The 15,178-nt window shown below is 35.4% G+C and overlaps 1 protein-coding gene across 2 annotated transcripts in view; it reads left to right on the top strand.

Moving 5' to 3' along the window:
- ZNF292 (zinc finger protein 292) overlaps positions 1-15,178 on the top strand; it is an 85,820-nt gene that overhangs the window by 47,246 nt on the left and 23,396 nt on the right. For both annotated transcript variants that reach the window (XM_080666750.1, XM_080666751.1), the window contains 2 exons: positions 4,638-4,840; positions 12,026-12,162. In XM_080666750.1, the coding sequence (XP_080522876.1) occupies positions 4,638-4,840; positions 12,026-12,162 (340 nt within the window). The remainder of the gene's footprint in view (positions 1-4,637; positions 4,841-12,025; positions 12,163-15,178) is intronic.

Genomic DNA, 15,178 nt, shown 5'->3' with positions numbered 1-15,178 from the left:
TATCTTTGACCACATGGGAGTGACCATCTTGTGTTTTGGAGTGATGGTCAATTTGCATATTACTCTTTAATTAGATAGGATAATTTGCAATTGCAAAAATTGTATTTTTATCACTTGCCAGTCTTTTCTTGAATCTAAAAGCCCTATAATTTCCTTCCCTTCGCCTTCCCCTTCCCCTTCCCTTTCCCTTTCCCTGGGGTGCACTTGGGGGGGGGGTCCCTTTGTTAAATTTCCAAATTTAGAATTTTTTTATAATCCTCACCCAAGGATATGTCCATTGATTTGATAGAGAGAAAGAGAAACATCGATTGGTTGCCTCCCATATGTACCCTGACCAGGGATTGAACCTGCAACCCAGTTATGTGCTCTGTCCAGCAATTGAACCTATGACCTTTCGTGTATGGGATGATGCTCCAACAAACTGAGCCACACTGGCCAGGGCTGAATTTTTTTTTACAATCATTGCTGAATTGATTTTTTTAATGCATAAAAAACACATAACATCAAGTGTATAATTTAATCATTTTAAATGTACAGTTTAATAGTGTTAAGTATGATCATATTGATGTGAAGTACACAGATCTTCAGAACTTTTTTATATTGCAAAAGTTAAACTGTATAACAAAACAACTCCCCTTTTCCCCCACCCTCCACTTCCAGACCCTAGATAACCATCATTCTATTTTTTGTTTTTATGACTTTGTCTACTTTATACCTCATATAAGTGGAATCATACCATCCTTACTTTTTTGTGTGGCTGGCTTATTTAACTTAGCCAAATGTCCTCCGTATTATAGGATATGACAGGATTTCCTTCCTTTCTGTGGGGTAAATAATAGTTTATTGTGTGTGTGTGTGTGTGTGTGTGTGTGTGTGTGTGTGTGTGTGTGTATAGCACATTTTGTTTATTCATCCATGTGTTGATGGACATTTGAATTGCTTCCACCTCTTGGCTGTTGTGTGTAGTGCTGCTGTAAACATGGCATGCAAATATCTCTTTAATAGCCTCCTTTCAATTCTTTTGAGTCCATACCCAGAGTGGGATAGTTAGATCATTTGGTAGTTCTTTTTTATTTTTTTTAGGAACTTCCAGGTTCTTCCATAGAGGTTGCAGCATTTTATAGTCCCATCAATAGTGCAGAAATGTTCCAATTTCGTCACATCCTCAAAGACACTTTTGTTTTTTTCTAGTAGCCATTATGATGGGTGTGAGCTAATATCTTATTGTTTTGATTTACATTTCTCTGATGATTCGTGATGTTGAGCATCTTTTTATATGCTTATTAGTCATTTGTGTATCATTGGAGAAATATCTATTCAAGTCTTTTGCTCACTTTTTAATAGTATTTTTGTTGTTGTTGTTCAGTTGTAGGAGTCCCTATATATTCTGGATATTAACCCCTTACCAGATGTATAATTTGTAAATATTTTCTCCTATTGCCTTTTCACTCTGTTGATTTTGTCTCACTTCTGTTTTGATACAACAAAGTTAAGTTTGATGTAATCCTCTGTCTGTTTTTGTTGCTTATACTTTGATGTTATATCCAATGAATCATTGCCAAATCCAGTGTCTTGAAACTTTTCCCCTTTGTTTTCTTCTAGGAGTTTATATTTTTAGGTTTTACATTTAGGTCTTTAATCCATTTGGAATGTTTTATATGGTGTAGGTAAGATAAGAGTGCAACTCTATTTTTTGCATGCAGATAGCGTTTTCCCAGCACCATTTGTTATAAAGACTGTCCTTTTTCCATTGAGTGGTCTTGGCACCCTTGTTGAACATCATTTGACCATACATTTGAGGGTTTATTTCTGAGCTTTCTATTTTATTGCATTACCTATAGTCTATCTTTATGCCAGTACCATACTGTTTTGATTACTTTAAGTGTGAGACCTCCAACTTTGTTCTTTTTTGAAATTGTTTTGGCTATTTGAGGTCCTTGGAGATTATAATTGTAGGATAAGTTTTTCTATCTCTGCATAAAATGCCATTGTGACTATTATAGGGATTATATTGAATCTGTAGTTTGCTTATGGTAGTTGTAAATCTTAACATGATTGATTAAGTCTTCTAATCCATGAGCTTGGGATCTTTCTATGTATTGTGTCTTTAATTTTTTTAACAGTATTTTATAGGATCCCGTGTACACATTTTTCATCTTCTTGGTCAAAGTTTATTCCTAAGTATTTTATTCTCTGCTGTTAATGTAAATGGAATTTTTTTCTTAATATTCTTTTCAGATTGTTTATTGACTAGCTACTGAAGGATAAAAATCATAAAACTTTTAAAATAAATCTGGCAAGCTCTGAAAGAGATAGACTTTGATGTGGTATTATAAGTCTATAAAGAAAAACATGTTCTGGATTGGAGCAAAGTAGAGAAAGATATGGAAGAAGGGAGGAGAAAGAAAGCAGTTGACGAGAAATGGACAAGGGATGGGAGGGGGAAGTGAGTTTTCAATAGGTTCTCAATTGAGTATTAGAATGTAATCTACTTTTGATCTATTTGAATCATGAGCTTCAGAATACATATTTTTTTTTCCTTTTAAAGCTAATACTTCTTCACAGTTCTTCACTGCTATAAACTTGTTCTAATTAGATATAGTAGTCAAATGAGATTTTGTTTTTTCTTCTCTCACCACTGTATAAAGCTGGAAATCAGAAGATTCCATTCTTCTGCTCCTGGTTCTGTTGTTAACTGGCTTTTTGAACCTAGGAAGTCACTTGCCTTCTGTGAGCCTCAGTTTACTCATCTGCCAAATCTTGGAGCTGGACAAAATGACCTATATGGAAATAGTCTGTATTTCTTTGAAATCAGTTTTGCCCTAAGTATGGCAGTGGTTTCCCATGTTGAAAAACAAACATACAACTATGCTTTTGAAATTTACATTAATGTATATTCTCCTAAATATCAAGTTAGCACAGAAATTATTTTTGCACAATCTGTCATTCTAACTTGCTGATATTTGAGATGTTAGGGACTGTTTGCAGTTCTCCTGTTAAGATTGTCATCATGTTTTTTTTAAATACTTGGTACCTGTAAATAATTTTTTTGCATGATCTTCAGAGTTCATTGATTATGAACTTTTGTGGGAGTATTTGAAGTAATTCCCAAACTTTGTATCAGATTTTCCTTTTGAGAGAACTATTGTATTAGGAAACTAAAGCTGTTTTTTCAAGTCTGTGATTTATTTATAGCTAGGATAGCTTTATTTTAACTTTACTTAAATTTTTATTTAAAACCCTTACACATTTTGCTTTGATAGTGAACTGAGCTATGAAAAGATACAATTGACATAATAGGATCATGTGATATTAAAGAAAGAAAAGTAATGCCATGTATATGTAAGACATATAGTCAGAAGTACCAGAGAGTTGGGCATTTATAAACTTTGTCTTCAGTCTTTATACTTTTTGGTTTAGTTTAATGTAAAGATTATAGAGTAGCAGGTACAAAGGTCTAGTTACCAAGAAAAAGATGAAATTTGGCATCCTGTGTTCAGTAGCTTATATGGTCATAGTTTAATACTGAGGAGCATTGATCATACTATCTTATAGACACTAGAGGGTAGCAAAGAATATTTAAAGAAGGGAAGAGCATCTCTCATTTTTCATCTTCTAATGTGCACATTACATACTAGACATATCTTCCAGTATGTTCATAGGTAGTGAAATTGTGTGTTTTATTTAAAGGGCATTTAAAGTTTTATTACTAAAAGCTTTCCAAGGTTTCAAGTTGGCCATCACCAAATAAATTTTTCAATATGATTTTCATCCTGGTAAAGAAAACTTTAGGGAAAAATTTAAACTTGCATTTGTTAAAACCACAAATAGGAAAAAAATGAAATTCTTATTTTTAGTGGATCAAATGAGCACTAGGAAATTAAAAGATCTGAAAAGAATAAAATGTATGATGCTTAAGTAGTACTTAAGCAAATGTTGAGGTTTATTGATTGATGTTTTAAAAAAAACCCAGCACAAGTTCACAGAAGTTCTAGCAGACTCCCCCCAACTTTTTATTTATTTTTTATGTCTTAATTTGTTCTAAAACACTTACTAAAGCAAGATAGACTTTAGTCCTTAGTACTGAAACACAATTTTAGTTGAATGTCCTTTTCTAGAATATCCAAACATCCTTTTGTGATTGTCTATATAAGTATGTAATGCCCTAGTACTGCAAATTTCTAAGGATGCTAACCCCTGGTATTTAAGAATAAATGCGGGGCCGGGCCGGGGGGGGCGGGGGGGGTGGATTAGTATAATTTTAATAACATTGACTATTAGAATTTAATGTGAAATTATTTTATCAAGAAGTTAATTCACCTCATTCTAAATGGTACTCTCAGGGGCAAAAGGTATTTAATGCAATTTTTAAATGTTAGCTATATAATATCATTTTATTTATAAGGTCAAGTGTTTTGTGACAACTGTGTAACAGTAATAGTTAATTGCAAAGAAGGGTTGGGGTAGTTCCTGTGCTTTAAAAAAATATTCCTCTTAAGTATTACATTGCAAATGAATTATTACCAAATGTTAATGGGTAGTTCCTATGCTTTTAAAAAAAATACTCCTTATAAGTATTTTATTGCAAATGAATTATTACTAAATACTAATAATATATTATGTCTTGTTTTTTAAAGTGAATGAATTTTTAGCTTTTGAGGGTCCCATCTTGTTGGATATGAGAATTAAACATCTAATCAAAACAAATCAGTTAAGTCAAGCAACTGCTCTAGCAAAGCTGTGTTCTGACCATCCAGAGATTGGTACAAAAGGTAGTTTTAAGCAAACTTACCTTGTCTGTCTTTGTACATCATCACCAAATGAAAAGTTAATCGAAGAGGTGAGTATGTTTTCTTTTGTTAGTAATTCTTTTTTAAACTGAAGAAACTTTTAAGTTAGATTAGAATGCTTTGACTTCTCTTTCTCTTAGTGAGAAAACCATTGTTAATCTTATTTTTGGTATTCTCTTGGATAGTGATTCTAAACAACTTTCAGAATTATAACGTAAAATAATTTTATCTAACTTCTGTTTTAAATAATTTGGATCTTTTAACTGCTTTGGCTGAATTATGGGGAAGGTAGTGATGACTTAACAGTTTAGTAGAATGTTTATTATTTGTCAGCATTTGGGCCTTAACTTAGTTTTACCTGACTTCCAGATATTTGCAGATTTTTTTAATTGACTAATTTAAATAACTTTATAGCATTTATATGACTTCCCCCAGGAGTTCTTTCTGTGGTTTTAATGTGTATAAAAAAACATTTCATTTAATATTGTATCTCTCATGAGAGCTAGATGTCTGTATCTCTTCCTAATTATATGTAAGGATAAATTTTATATTTGCATATTAATGTAAAACTGCTTTCTTTGTGACACATGACTTTTTTCCCCCCTAGCTTCCCGTAAAGCATAGTATTCGTGTATTTTTATGTTTTACATTATAGAATTCTGAGAATAGAATCATGTCCAAATGGAAATTTTGCATTTTGGGTGATTCATAATTCCAAAGTGAAGTTGAAGGCAGTTGTAGGAGAAATAAATGTTGTTCAAGAAATAGGGAATATGTATTGAAAGGATATGTATTTAGATAATGAAAACTAATATGTTAGACAGTATTGTGTGAGAATATAATGTGTACAAATGTCTTGTATCTCTAATATAAGTATCCTTTAGCTCCAGAACAAAGGAGAGGAGAACAAAGGGATTGTGGGACAAACTTAAAGATATATAAACGGAAAAGTTGAGATTCAAGACAGGACATTTAACAGAGTATGCATGATCAGCTGAGTAGACAGAGATTGTAATCAGAGTCCAGAAAGAGAATAGCCACAGACAGAAAGCTGAATGCCCATATGCAGTTAGAGGTTGTATTTGTAATGGACCAAGATTAGATATAAGCCTGTTGTGTATAGCAAGGATAATGAGGATACTAAGAAGAGTGATGTCCAGGCAATTTCTAAGCTGGATGGAGTAGAGCAAAGGGTTCTAGCTTAGGAAATTATATCATTAATTTGAACATTGGCTCATCTATAGATTTTTTTCTTTGCTATTTTTATCTCAGGTAATTGGCTTTTTAATCACTGTATAGCAGAGCAAAATAGAAGATTGAAGTTTTCTTACTAGTTCAGAATAACTATGTAGACAAGTTAATAAGCTGATGTATAAAGTTTCTTGAGAAAGTCTTTGATATGTGTGTAACATTTTTTTTTTAATTCTTAAATTAGTTATTATGCTGCTACATAAAGCCTTCATCTGTTCAGTCCCTGCCCTAAGTCAGTCTGTCTATTGGTCCTTCTTTCCTGTAACAATTTTTATTTAGTGAATGATGTGTGCTAAGCATGGGGGTGAGGGGATACAGGGGGAGGGGAGAGTTAAAGGTGAGTAAGGCATAGGCTTTGCCCTGAAGAGCATCCCATCCCTTCTAGTAGAAAGCTATCTAAACATAGGGCTGTTGGGTTAGCTTTGAAGTCTTATTTGAAGTTGAAGACTATGAATTTGTAATCTCCAGGAAAAAAAATTGTATTTTTAGCTGTTTTAAATTTTAAAAATTATGCAATACTGAACCTAAATTAAATTCCCTTTTGGTTTAATTATCCTGAGTTGAGTAGCAGCAGCTCAACCTACTCTGGGAGACCCTAAAGAAAATTCTCTGTGTGGACTCTCGTTCTGATGTCATATGAAATGATTTTATTTTTCCTTCTCCTGTTAAGCAGGAAAAATTAAGACATTCCATATTCTTTTTTAAAAATATATATTTTTATTGATTTCATAGAGGCAGGGAGAGGGAGAGAGAAATAGTAACATCAATGATGAGGATCATTGATCGGCTGCCTCCTGCACACCCCACACTGGGGCTCGAGCCCACAGCCCATGCATATGCCCTGACTGGGAGTCGAACCATGACCTCCTGGTTCATAGGTCGATGCTCAACCACCAAGCCACACCGGCCGGGCCATTCCATGTTCTTAAACAGAATTCACTAAAGTCTCTGTACCCTACCCCAGAAACAAAACTAGATCACATAATACAGGACAGAATTTATGTGTAAGTCTACACATTTTCTTGTTAAAAGTCCCTTTTTGCTTAGAGATTGTTTGATTATTCTTTTAAATTTCTGTTACAAACATAGAAACTTTTTCTTTATTGTTTTATGAAGTAAATTTTCTTATTTTTGCCCCAAGTAAAGGTAGTCACTTTGGAATAGTTGTTCCCATCAGAATAGGTATGCTTGCTCTCTCACATGACCTACTTCATTCATTTACTTTACCTGTCTGGTTTTTGTAGGCATTTGAGTTTTTTACCCATTCCTTACAGTATGGTGGAAATAGATATTGGAAAGAGTCAACTATACCTTGGAGCTGTGATCCTTTTGAAGAAATCCTTATCAAAGTGAGCCAGTAGTAGGCAAGGGATTGGCTATTTTCCAGACCCTTTCAATGTGATAAAAATAGCAGCTAGCCCTGGCAGAGGAGTTGCTGCTGAGGGAAATTAGTGTCTATCTGGCATCTCTGGAAGGAATGAGTTTTGGCTTGGATTCTTGGTTTAGGTATAAAAAGCAAATTAGCACTGTTCATTTTAAATCCAGTATTTTATTATTTTTTCTTGTTAAAATTAACATAGAAATTTGAATAGTAAAATCCTCTATCTTGTGTCTTTCTAGCCAACATTTCCTCAGTTAATACTCCCCGAAATAATCACTAAGTTTGAAATTTGATATATAAACTTTCTGACATTTTTCTTTGTGTATGTGTATACATATTATATACTTTATATATTAAAACATACATATACACACCCTGGATGCTAGTCACTTTTCATCTCTTACTATGGACATCTTTCCATGTTATTCCATATAGATTCATCTAATTTTTTCTCATGGCTGCATAATTTCATTTTATGGATTTGTAATATCTTTAAGCCACTAAGGAACATTTAAATTGTTGACTTGTACATACAACCTTTCATTCTTGTCGGGGGTGTACTGGTAGGGTAAATTTCTAGAAGTGATAAATTGCTGGATCAAAGCATCTACACATTTTAAATTAATACACAGCCATACTGTCATCCAAAAAAGATTACGCCAATTTATTCCCTTATAAGTAGTATATGAAATTTCTTCTTTTTTAATACTAGAAGGTTATCTATCTTTTAAATCTTTGCTAGCCTGAGAGTTTAAAAAAAAAAATAGGAGCTCATTATTTGATTTTACATTTTTTTAGTATGACAGGTTTACCATTTAACTTCCTTTATGGAATGAAAACAATTTTATTTTGATAAGCAAAAGACTATTTTTGAAATGTAAGTAGAGCAAATACATTTTAAAAGTACACTTGGTAAAAGTAGATAATAAAGTATTGATTAAGTGTTCTGTATTTTTTGAATACCTGGCATAAAGAGCCATATTAAAACATAAAAATTGTTCACATTTTTAAATGATTTTTTTTTTTTGCTATATAAACAGATTTAGCATAGTATGACTTTAACAAACTTCAATCTAATTGGCTTGAAGTATTTTATTCAGAGTTCTAAATTTCCTGGTATTTAAATTTTTGCTCACTTTAAAAAATATATTTTTACTGATTTCAGAGAAGAAGAAAGAGGGAGAGAGAGATAGAAACATGAGTGATGAGGGAGAATCATTGATTGGCTGCCTCCTGCATGCCCCCTACTGGGGATCGGACTTGCAACCTGGGCATATGCCCTTACCAGGAATTGAACCAGTGACCTCTTGGTTCCTGGGTTAATGCTCAATCACTGAGCCACACCTAGCCAGGCAAATCTTTGCTCACTTTTCAAAGCAGTAGAGAAGAGTTGGTAATCTCTACCTTGGATTTCAAAAATAATTCTTAGACATTGATGGCTATATTTGACATGTATTTCACTTTCACAATTTTAACTCAACCATTCATTAATTTAAATATGGTTTCATTTCCCCTGCCATTCTCTTTAGTGTCACATTTTTAAAATAGGGCTATTAGTGGCAAATCAGGGATTTAATAAAGGCTATCAAATGCACAGTACCAATTGTTTTCTTAGTATACCTATAAAAAGTGATGTTTTTCTATATTATTGAATATTAGAGGCCCAGTGCACGAAATTCGTGCATGGGGGGTGGTGGGGGGTGTCCCTCAGCCCAGCCTTCACCCTCTCCAATCTGGGACCCCTCAAGGGATGTCTGACTGCCCTCTCACAATCCAGGACTGCTGGCTCTCAACCGCTCGCCTGCCTGCCTGCCTGATTGCCCCTAACTGCTTCTGCCTGCCAGCCTGATCACCCCCTAATAACTCCCCTGCCAACCTGATCGATGCTTAACTGCTCCCCTGCCGGCCCGATTGCCCCTAACTGCCCTCCCCTGCCAGCCAGGTCACCCCTAACTGTCCTCCCTTGCAGGCCTGGTTGCCCCCAGCAGCCCTCCCCTGCCGGCCTGATCACCCACAACTGCCCTCCCCTGCCGGCCATCTTGTGGCGGGCATCTTGTGTCCACATGGGGGCAGCCATCTTTGACCACATGGGGGCGGCCATCTTGTGTGTTGGAGTGACGGTCAATTTGCATATTACTTTTTCCCCTTTTTAAAGATGGGATAGCAAATGTTTCAGTTGGTATATTGTATATATGAGAATATGTAGAGGCTATCTTAAATATATACAAATATATTTTAAATTATTAAGTATAAGCTAATGCAGGTAATATCATTAGGAAAATAAATTTATTTCTTTATATATAATGTACACATTTTATATCATTTGAACATTTAGCAAGAATGGCTTAGGTTTTAGAAGATTAAAAAGAAATAATCAGAATTAAAGTAAATCGGAGTTTTAAGATAAAAGAATTGTTGTTAAACCTGAAAATGTAAAAAAATCAATATCTACACTAATAAAAGAGTAAGATGCAAATTGACTGTACCTTCGTGGCGCCCACCAGCCAATCAGGAGTGAGTATGCAAATTAATCCAACAAAGATGGCGGGTTACTTTGCATACGCAGGTGTTCCGTGCCGCTCCAGGCCTCTGGGCAGCATGGGAAGGCAGAAAGGCGGCTCCAGGCCGGAGCAAAGGTGGTGCTGGCAGCCAGGGGAAGGAAATGCTGTTTCTTGCACGAATCTTTGTGCATCAGGCCTCTAGTTTAACAATAAAGAGCCTCAGTTTGCTTGTGCCTGTGGAATTCTGGCAAGTGCAGAGACTTTGAAACTAGACCTGGGTTGAAATCTTGATTCTGCCACTAATTAAGCATGTACCTTTGAGCAAGTAACTTTACCTCTCTGAATCTTATCTCTAAAATGAAGTTGTAGTATCTATCAGGCAAACTACTGTGCTGACTAGCAATGCTGTTTAAGAAGCTGGCATTAATAAATGAATAGTATCTGTTATTGTTGTTATTACCATCTTATGAAAAAAGTAAAAAAACACACAACAGCTCATGGGTTGATTTTCTAATATTTGTCTGCATGTGTGTGCCAGGGTAATTGTTTAAAGTTAATACAGCTTTTAATAAAAAGATACTGTGATAAATAAAAAGAGAGCAGATCTTTGATGTCAGTCAGACATACTTGATTTGTGGTTTTACCACTTAACTAACGGTGGTAACGGGTAAATTACATAATTTATTTGAACCTCACATTCATTATACATAAAGTGTTAATATCAACCTAGTGGAAAAGTTGTGATTAAATGTAACATATATAATATCTGACAATGCATTTAATATTGTAGGTGTTTGAAAATATTGATTGTATAAATGTATACATGTGTGTATATGTATATGTATACATACATATATTGTTCAGCCCTTTTTGTTTGTTTGTTTGGGGTAACTTTGTAAGAAAGAGGCGGACAGAGGAGCAATGGAAAGAACACTGCATCTAGGAGTTCCAACACTTAGGCTTCAGTCTTCACTCTGCCGTTAACTTCATACTTACTTAAAGAAATTATTGTTGTTAAACACAGACAAGGAATTGGGTCTTGTTTTAGTGTTTTCTAGCCCAATTTAATATATAAAGTGGAACCTCTGAATCTATCCCCAGGTAACCTTCATCCTCATTATCAAAGGTCAACTTCAAGATACCTTCATCTCCAGTTAGACACTTTTTCAATCCTAAATGCATTACATTTTACACTTACACACACACGTATATTTAAAAGTTGAAGGGGAGAGATAGAAGATCTAAGGAGGGACATGGTTACTTACCTCTGTGGTACATGGGTGCTAATGGTCTGTATCTTCAGTTAAGTTATGCATGTTGGAATTAGTCTTTCTATTCTGTGGAACACCAGTGATTTGTCATTGTTTGCTATTTGTTATATCCTTGTCTTAGAGCAAATGCTTATGGAAATCATAGGTAAATTTTGTTTGTTTTATGTAGTAAGTCATTGTAATGAGGTAGTAAATTTTAATTTTTTAAGAAGCAATAGATGTAAGTGCATAATTAAAGGAAGCGAGTTGCCGTCATCTAGGTATTATACCTTTGCATGCATGACTGTTGACAAGCTTTGAGATGGAACGATTGTATATGAAAAAGAAAAATACTGGAGATTTATAGAAAACTGAGGTGAGCTTAATTTAAAAGTGTTACATCTATATAAAATGTTTTATACTTTATTTCCTCAGATGAATAGATACTTTTTTTATTAGTCTATATCCAGTAGACCTTTCTGTATATTTTTGCTAATTCTAATGCTTTTTAAATTATTGGATAAAGGGGGGAAAATACAAATGCTGCAGCTTTTTCAGTATCATAAATGTGATTTAATGGGTAGAGCTGGTGTTTATAATTAGCATTAGTTATTTACATATAAATGCATGCTTGTAAAGTTCTTGAAAATAGTTGGTTTTCTGGCTTGCAGAAAGATTATTTCTGTAAACTCTAGCCTAGTAATGACAAATTATGAATTGATAGTGGTTGAGTTAATGCGGTTTTACTGATGAAAATGATCTGTAAATATTTAATGAAAATTTGCAAGTATATTACTATATATCTTAATATAATACCATCTTATGGCATATTTCTATATCCTTTTCCTATAGATTTCAGAAGTTGATTGCAAAGATGCACTAGAAATGATCTGTAACTTAGAATCTGAGGGTGATGAAAAAAGTGCTCTTGTTTTATGTACTGCGTTTTTGTCACGTCAGCTCCAACAAGGAGAAATGTATTGTGCTTGGTGAGTTGTTTTTCTTTTGTAAAGAAAAGTTTGTTAAGTAATAATACAGGATAGGTTGTGAAAATTCAGATAACTTAAGAGCATATTTTTTTAAATCTTTTTAAGTCTTATCAAGACAAAAAGCTTATTTTCAGATATATGCTGTTTAAACTGATTATCAAGTAGTTCATACTATAACTTCGAAAACTTTTTGTATTAAGGACCATACAACTCCTTAATATGCCAGTAATGATTCATATTGATGAGAAATTTTTTAATGTTGAAAAATGAAAGAAAGGTTTATTTTGTCTAATGCCACAATAATTCCTCATATATTTATACAGCCTATGATTGAATGTGTCTGTTTTCTTCTTCTGCATATTGCACACTTTTAACTCTATGAAACTGTTAGTCATTTATGTATGGGATAAAATGTACCATTTATATATGGTACATTTCCAAGTGGGCAAAGGCTGTTATATTTAGTCCTTGGGAGTGGGGGGAGGGAAAGATATAGCTAACAGAAAGTTTAACTTCAGTTAACGCAAAAAAACTTTTATGATCAGCTATCGTAAAATAGTGCTAAAATTGACCATTTATCTGGTCAGTTAACAGCATTGATAATCTTTATTGTTGTTTTGGTATTACGGGAATAAAAAAGAATATTTAATTTTATAGAATTCTGACATTTATGAAGGTGTACCAAGTGACACATGGCATACAAATAAGTATAGAGCAGGCAAGCTAAAAATAAATGGTTGTGTAATCAAAGATTTACAATGCATAATTATAAAGGTTTTCTGAGCAGTTGAGCTTTGTTATGAATGGAAAATTATATATGCAATATAGAGAAAATAAAAGTCAGAAAGATTCTGAAGAGAATAAATAACGTATTTATTGAAGACAAGTAGATTTTTTATATAACAAGTATCAGTGATGGATGACTAATAAATTAATGTATTATATTGGTTTTCTAAATTATCTAAAGTTATATATGAAAAGCGAAAGCAGTCTTATTATAAGACCTAATGTAGAAGTAGGACAAAACAGAAGTTTTTGTTTAGAAAAACTGTTTAAAACAAGCAGTTGAGAGTGTCTTGGACAGTGAGGGCAGAATTGGGGAGGATGAATAGCAGTATAATAGTCCAGCTGGGAGGCTATGAAGGCTTCCTTATAGATGTAGGCTGTAGTAAAAGAAACATAAGGTAACAGTCTTGAGGATAGTAAAAAGCAGAGGCTGATAGGGTCAGTGATAATGATGCATAAGTTAGAAAGATGGTGAACTGTAAAGAATGTTAATCATCTTTTTCATATATTAAGTTTCAGGTTTCAGAAGAGATCAAAGTGGAGAAGTCTTATAAAGAAATAGGTGAAAGTGTTAAAGACTGGAGAGACAGATTTTGAAGTCCTCAGTATATAGTTTAAAATCCAGAAATGAGCAAGTTATTCAAGTGGGTGGTAAAAGATCAGAGTTCCTAGGAGTGGAAACTGAGGTAATGCTAATAGGAAGCCTGTATTGAGGCGAATACTTGGTGAAAGAAGATTTTTGTGGAAGTTAACCAGGGAGGAGAGAAGATAAATAGGATGATAGGTAAAGGGGAGAAAAATTCACTATTTCAGTAAGATTATTTTCTATGAAAAATACATTGTAATTGCATTTGAATATATTTCAAAGTTCATTTTTTAAAATTTCCATTATTTTTTCACTGCTGTGACACAGGGTAGTTAGTTAATTACTTCCAGGTTCTGTGTCATAGATTCTTAACATTTATCTAATGATAATTTATTTGAAATTTGAAAATTAATTGACCAATTAAATGAGTCAATTTTAAATGTAAGGGAAAAGATAAAAATTAAATGCCTTTTAAAAATCATTATACCATCGCTGCATTATATATATATATATATATATATATATATATATATATATATATATATATATATATATTAGAGGCCCAGTGCACGAAAATCATGCACGCAGGCGTAGGAGTCCCTAAGCCTGGCCTGTGCCCTCTCACAGTCCGGGAGTCCTTGGGGGGTGTCCAACTGACAGCTTAGTCTGCGCTCTCCAGCTATGAGCCCGGCTTCTGGCTGAGCAGCGCTCTCCCTGTGGGAGCGCACTGACAACTGGGGGACAGCTCCTGCATTGAGCGTCTGCCCCCTAGTGGTCATTGCGTGTCATAGCGACTAGTCATTCCGCCCTTCGGTCGATTTTCATATTAGGGTTTTATTATATGCTAGAGGCCCGGTGCACGACATTCGTGCATGGGAGAGGGGTGTTCCTCAGCCCAGTCTGTACCCTCTCCAATCTGGGACCCCTCGAGGGATGTCCAACTGCCCATTTAGGCCTGATCCTACCGGGCAGTCGGACATCCCTCTCACAATCCAGGACTGCTGGCTCCCAACTGCTCGCCTGCCTGCCTTCCTGATTGCCCCTAACCGCTTCTGCCTGCCAGCCTATTTGCCCCTAACTGCCCTCCCCTGCAGGCCTGGTCACCCCCAACTGCCCTCCCCTGCAGGCCTAGTCACCCCTAACTGCCCTCCCCTGCAGGCCTGGTCCCCCCCCAACTGCTCTCCCCTGCAGGTCTGGTTCCCCTCCAACTGCCCTTCCCTGCAGGCCCGGTCGCCTCCAACTTCCCTCCTCTGCCGGCCTGGTCACCCCCAACTGCTCTCCCCTGCAGGCCTGGGTCCCTCACAACTACCCTCCCCTGCTGGCCATCTTGTGTCCACATGGGGGCAGCCATCTTGTGTGTTGGAGTAATGGTCAATTTGCATATTACTCTTTTATTAGATAGGATAGAGGCCTGGTGCACGGGTGGGCCCAGCTGGTTTACACTGAAGGGTGTTCCAGATCAGGGTGGGGGTTCCCTTGGGGCGTGGGGCGGCCTGGGTGAGGGGCCTGTGGTGGTTTGCAGGCTGGCCACACCCCCTGACGACCCAAGCAGAGGCCCTGGTATCTGGGATTTATTTATTTTCTATAATTGAAACTTTGTAGCCTTCAGCGGAGGCCAAGGCAGGCCAGGGTGTGTGGAAAGCT

Source organism: Plecotus auritus, assembly GCF_963455305.1.
Source record: "Plecotus auritus genome assembly, chromosome: 4".
NCBI lineage: Eukaryota > Metazoa > Chordata > Mammalia > Chiroptera > Vespertilionidae > Plecotus > Plecotus auritus.
The sequence above is the reverse complement of the archived record's forward strand: the minus strand, read 5'-3'. Positions and strand labels throughout refer to the sequence as shown.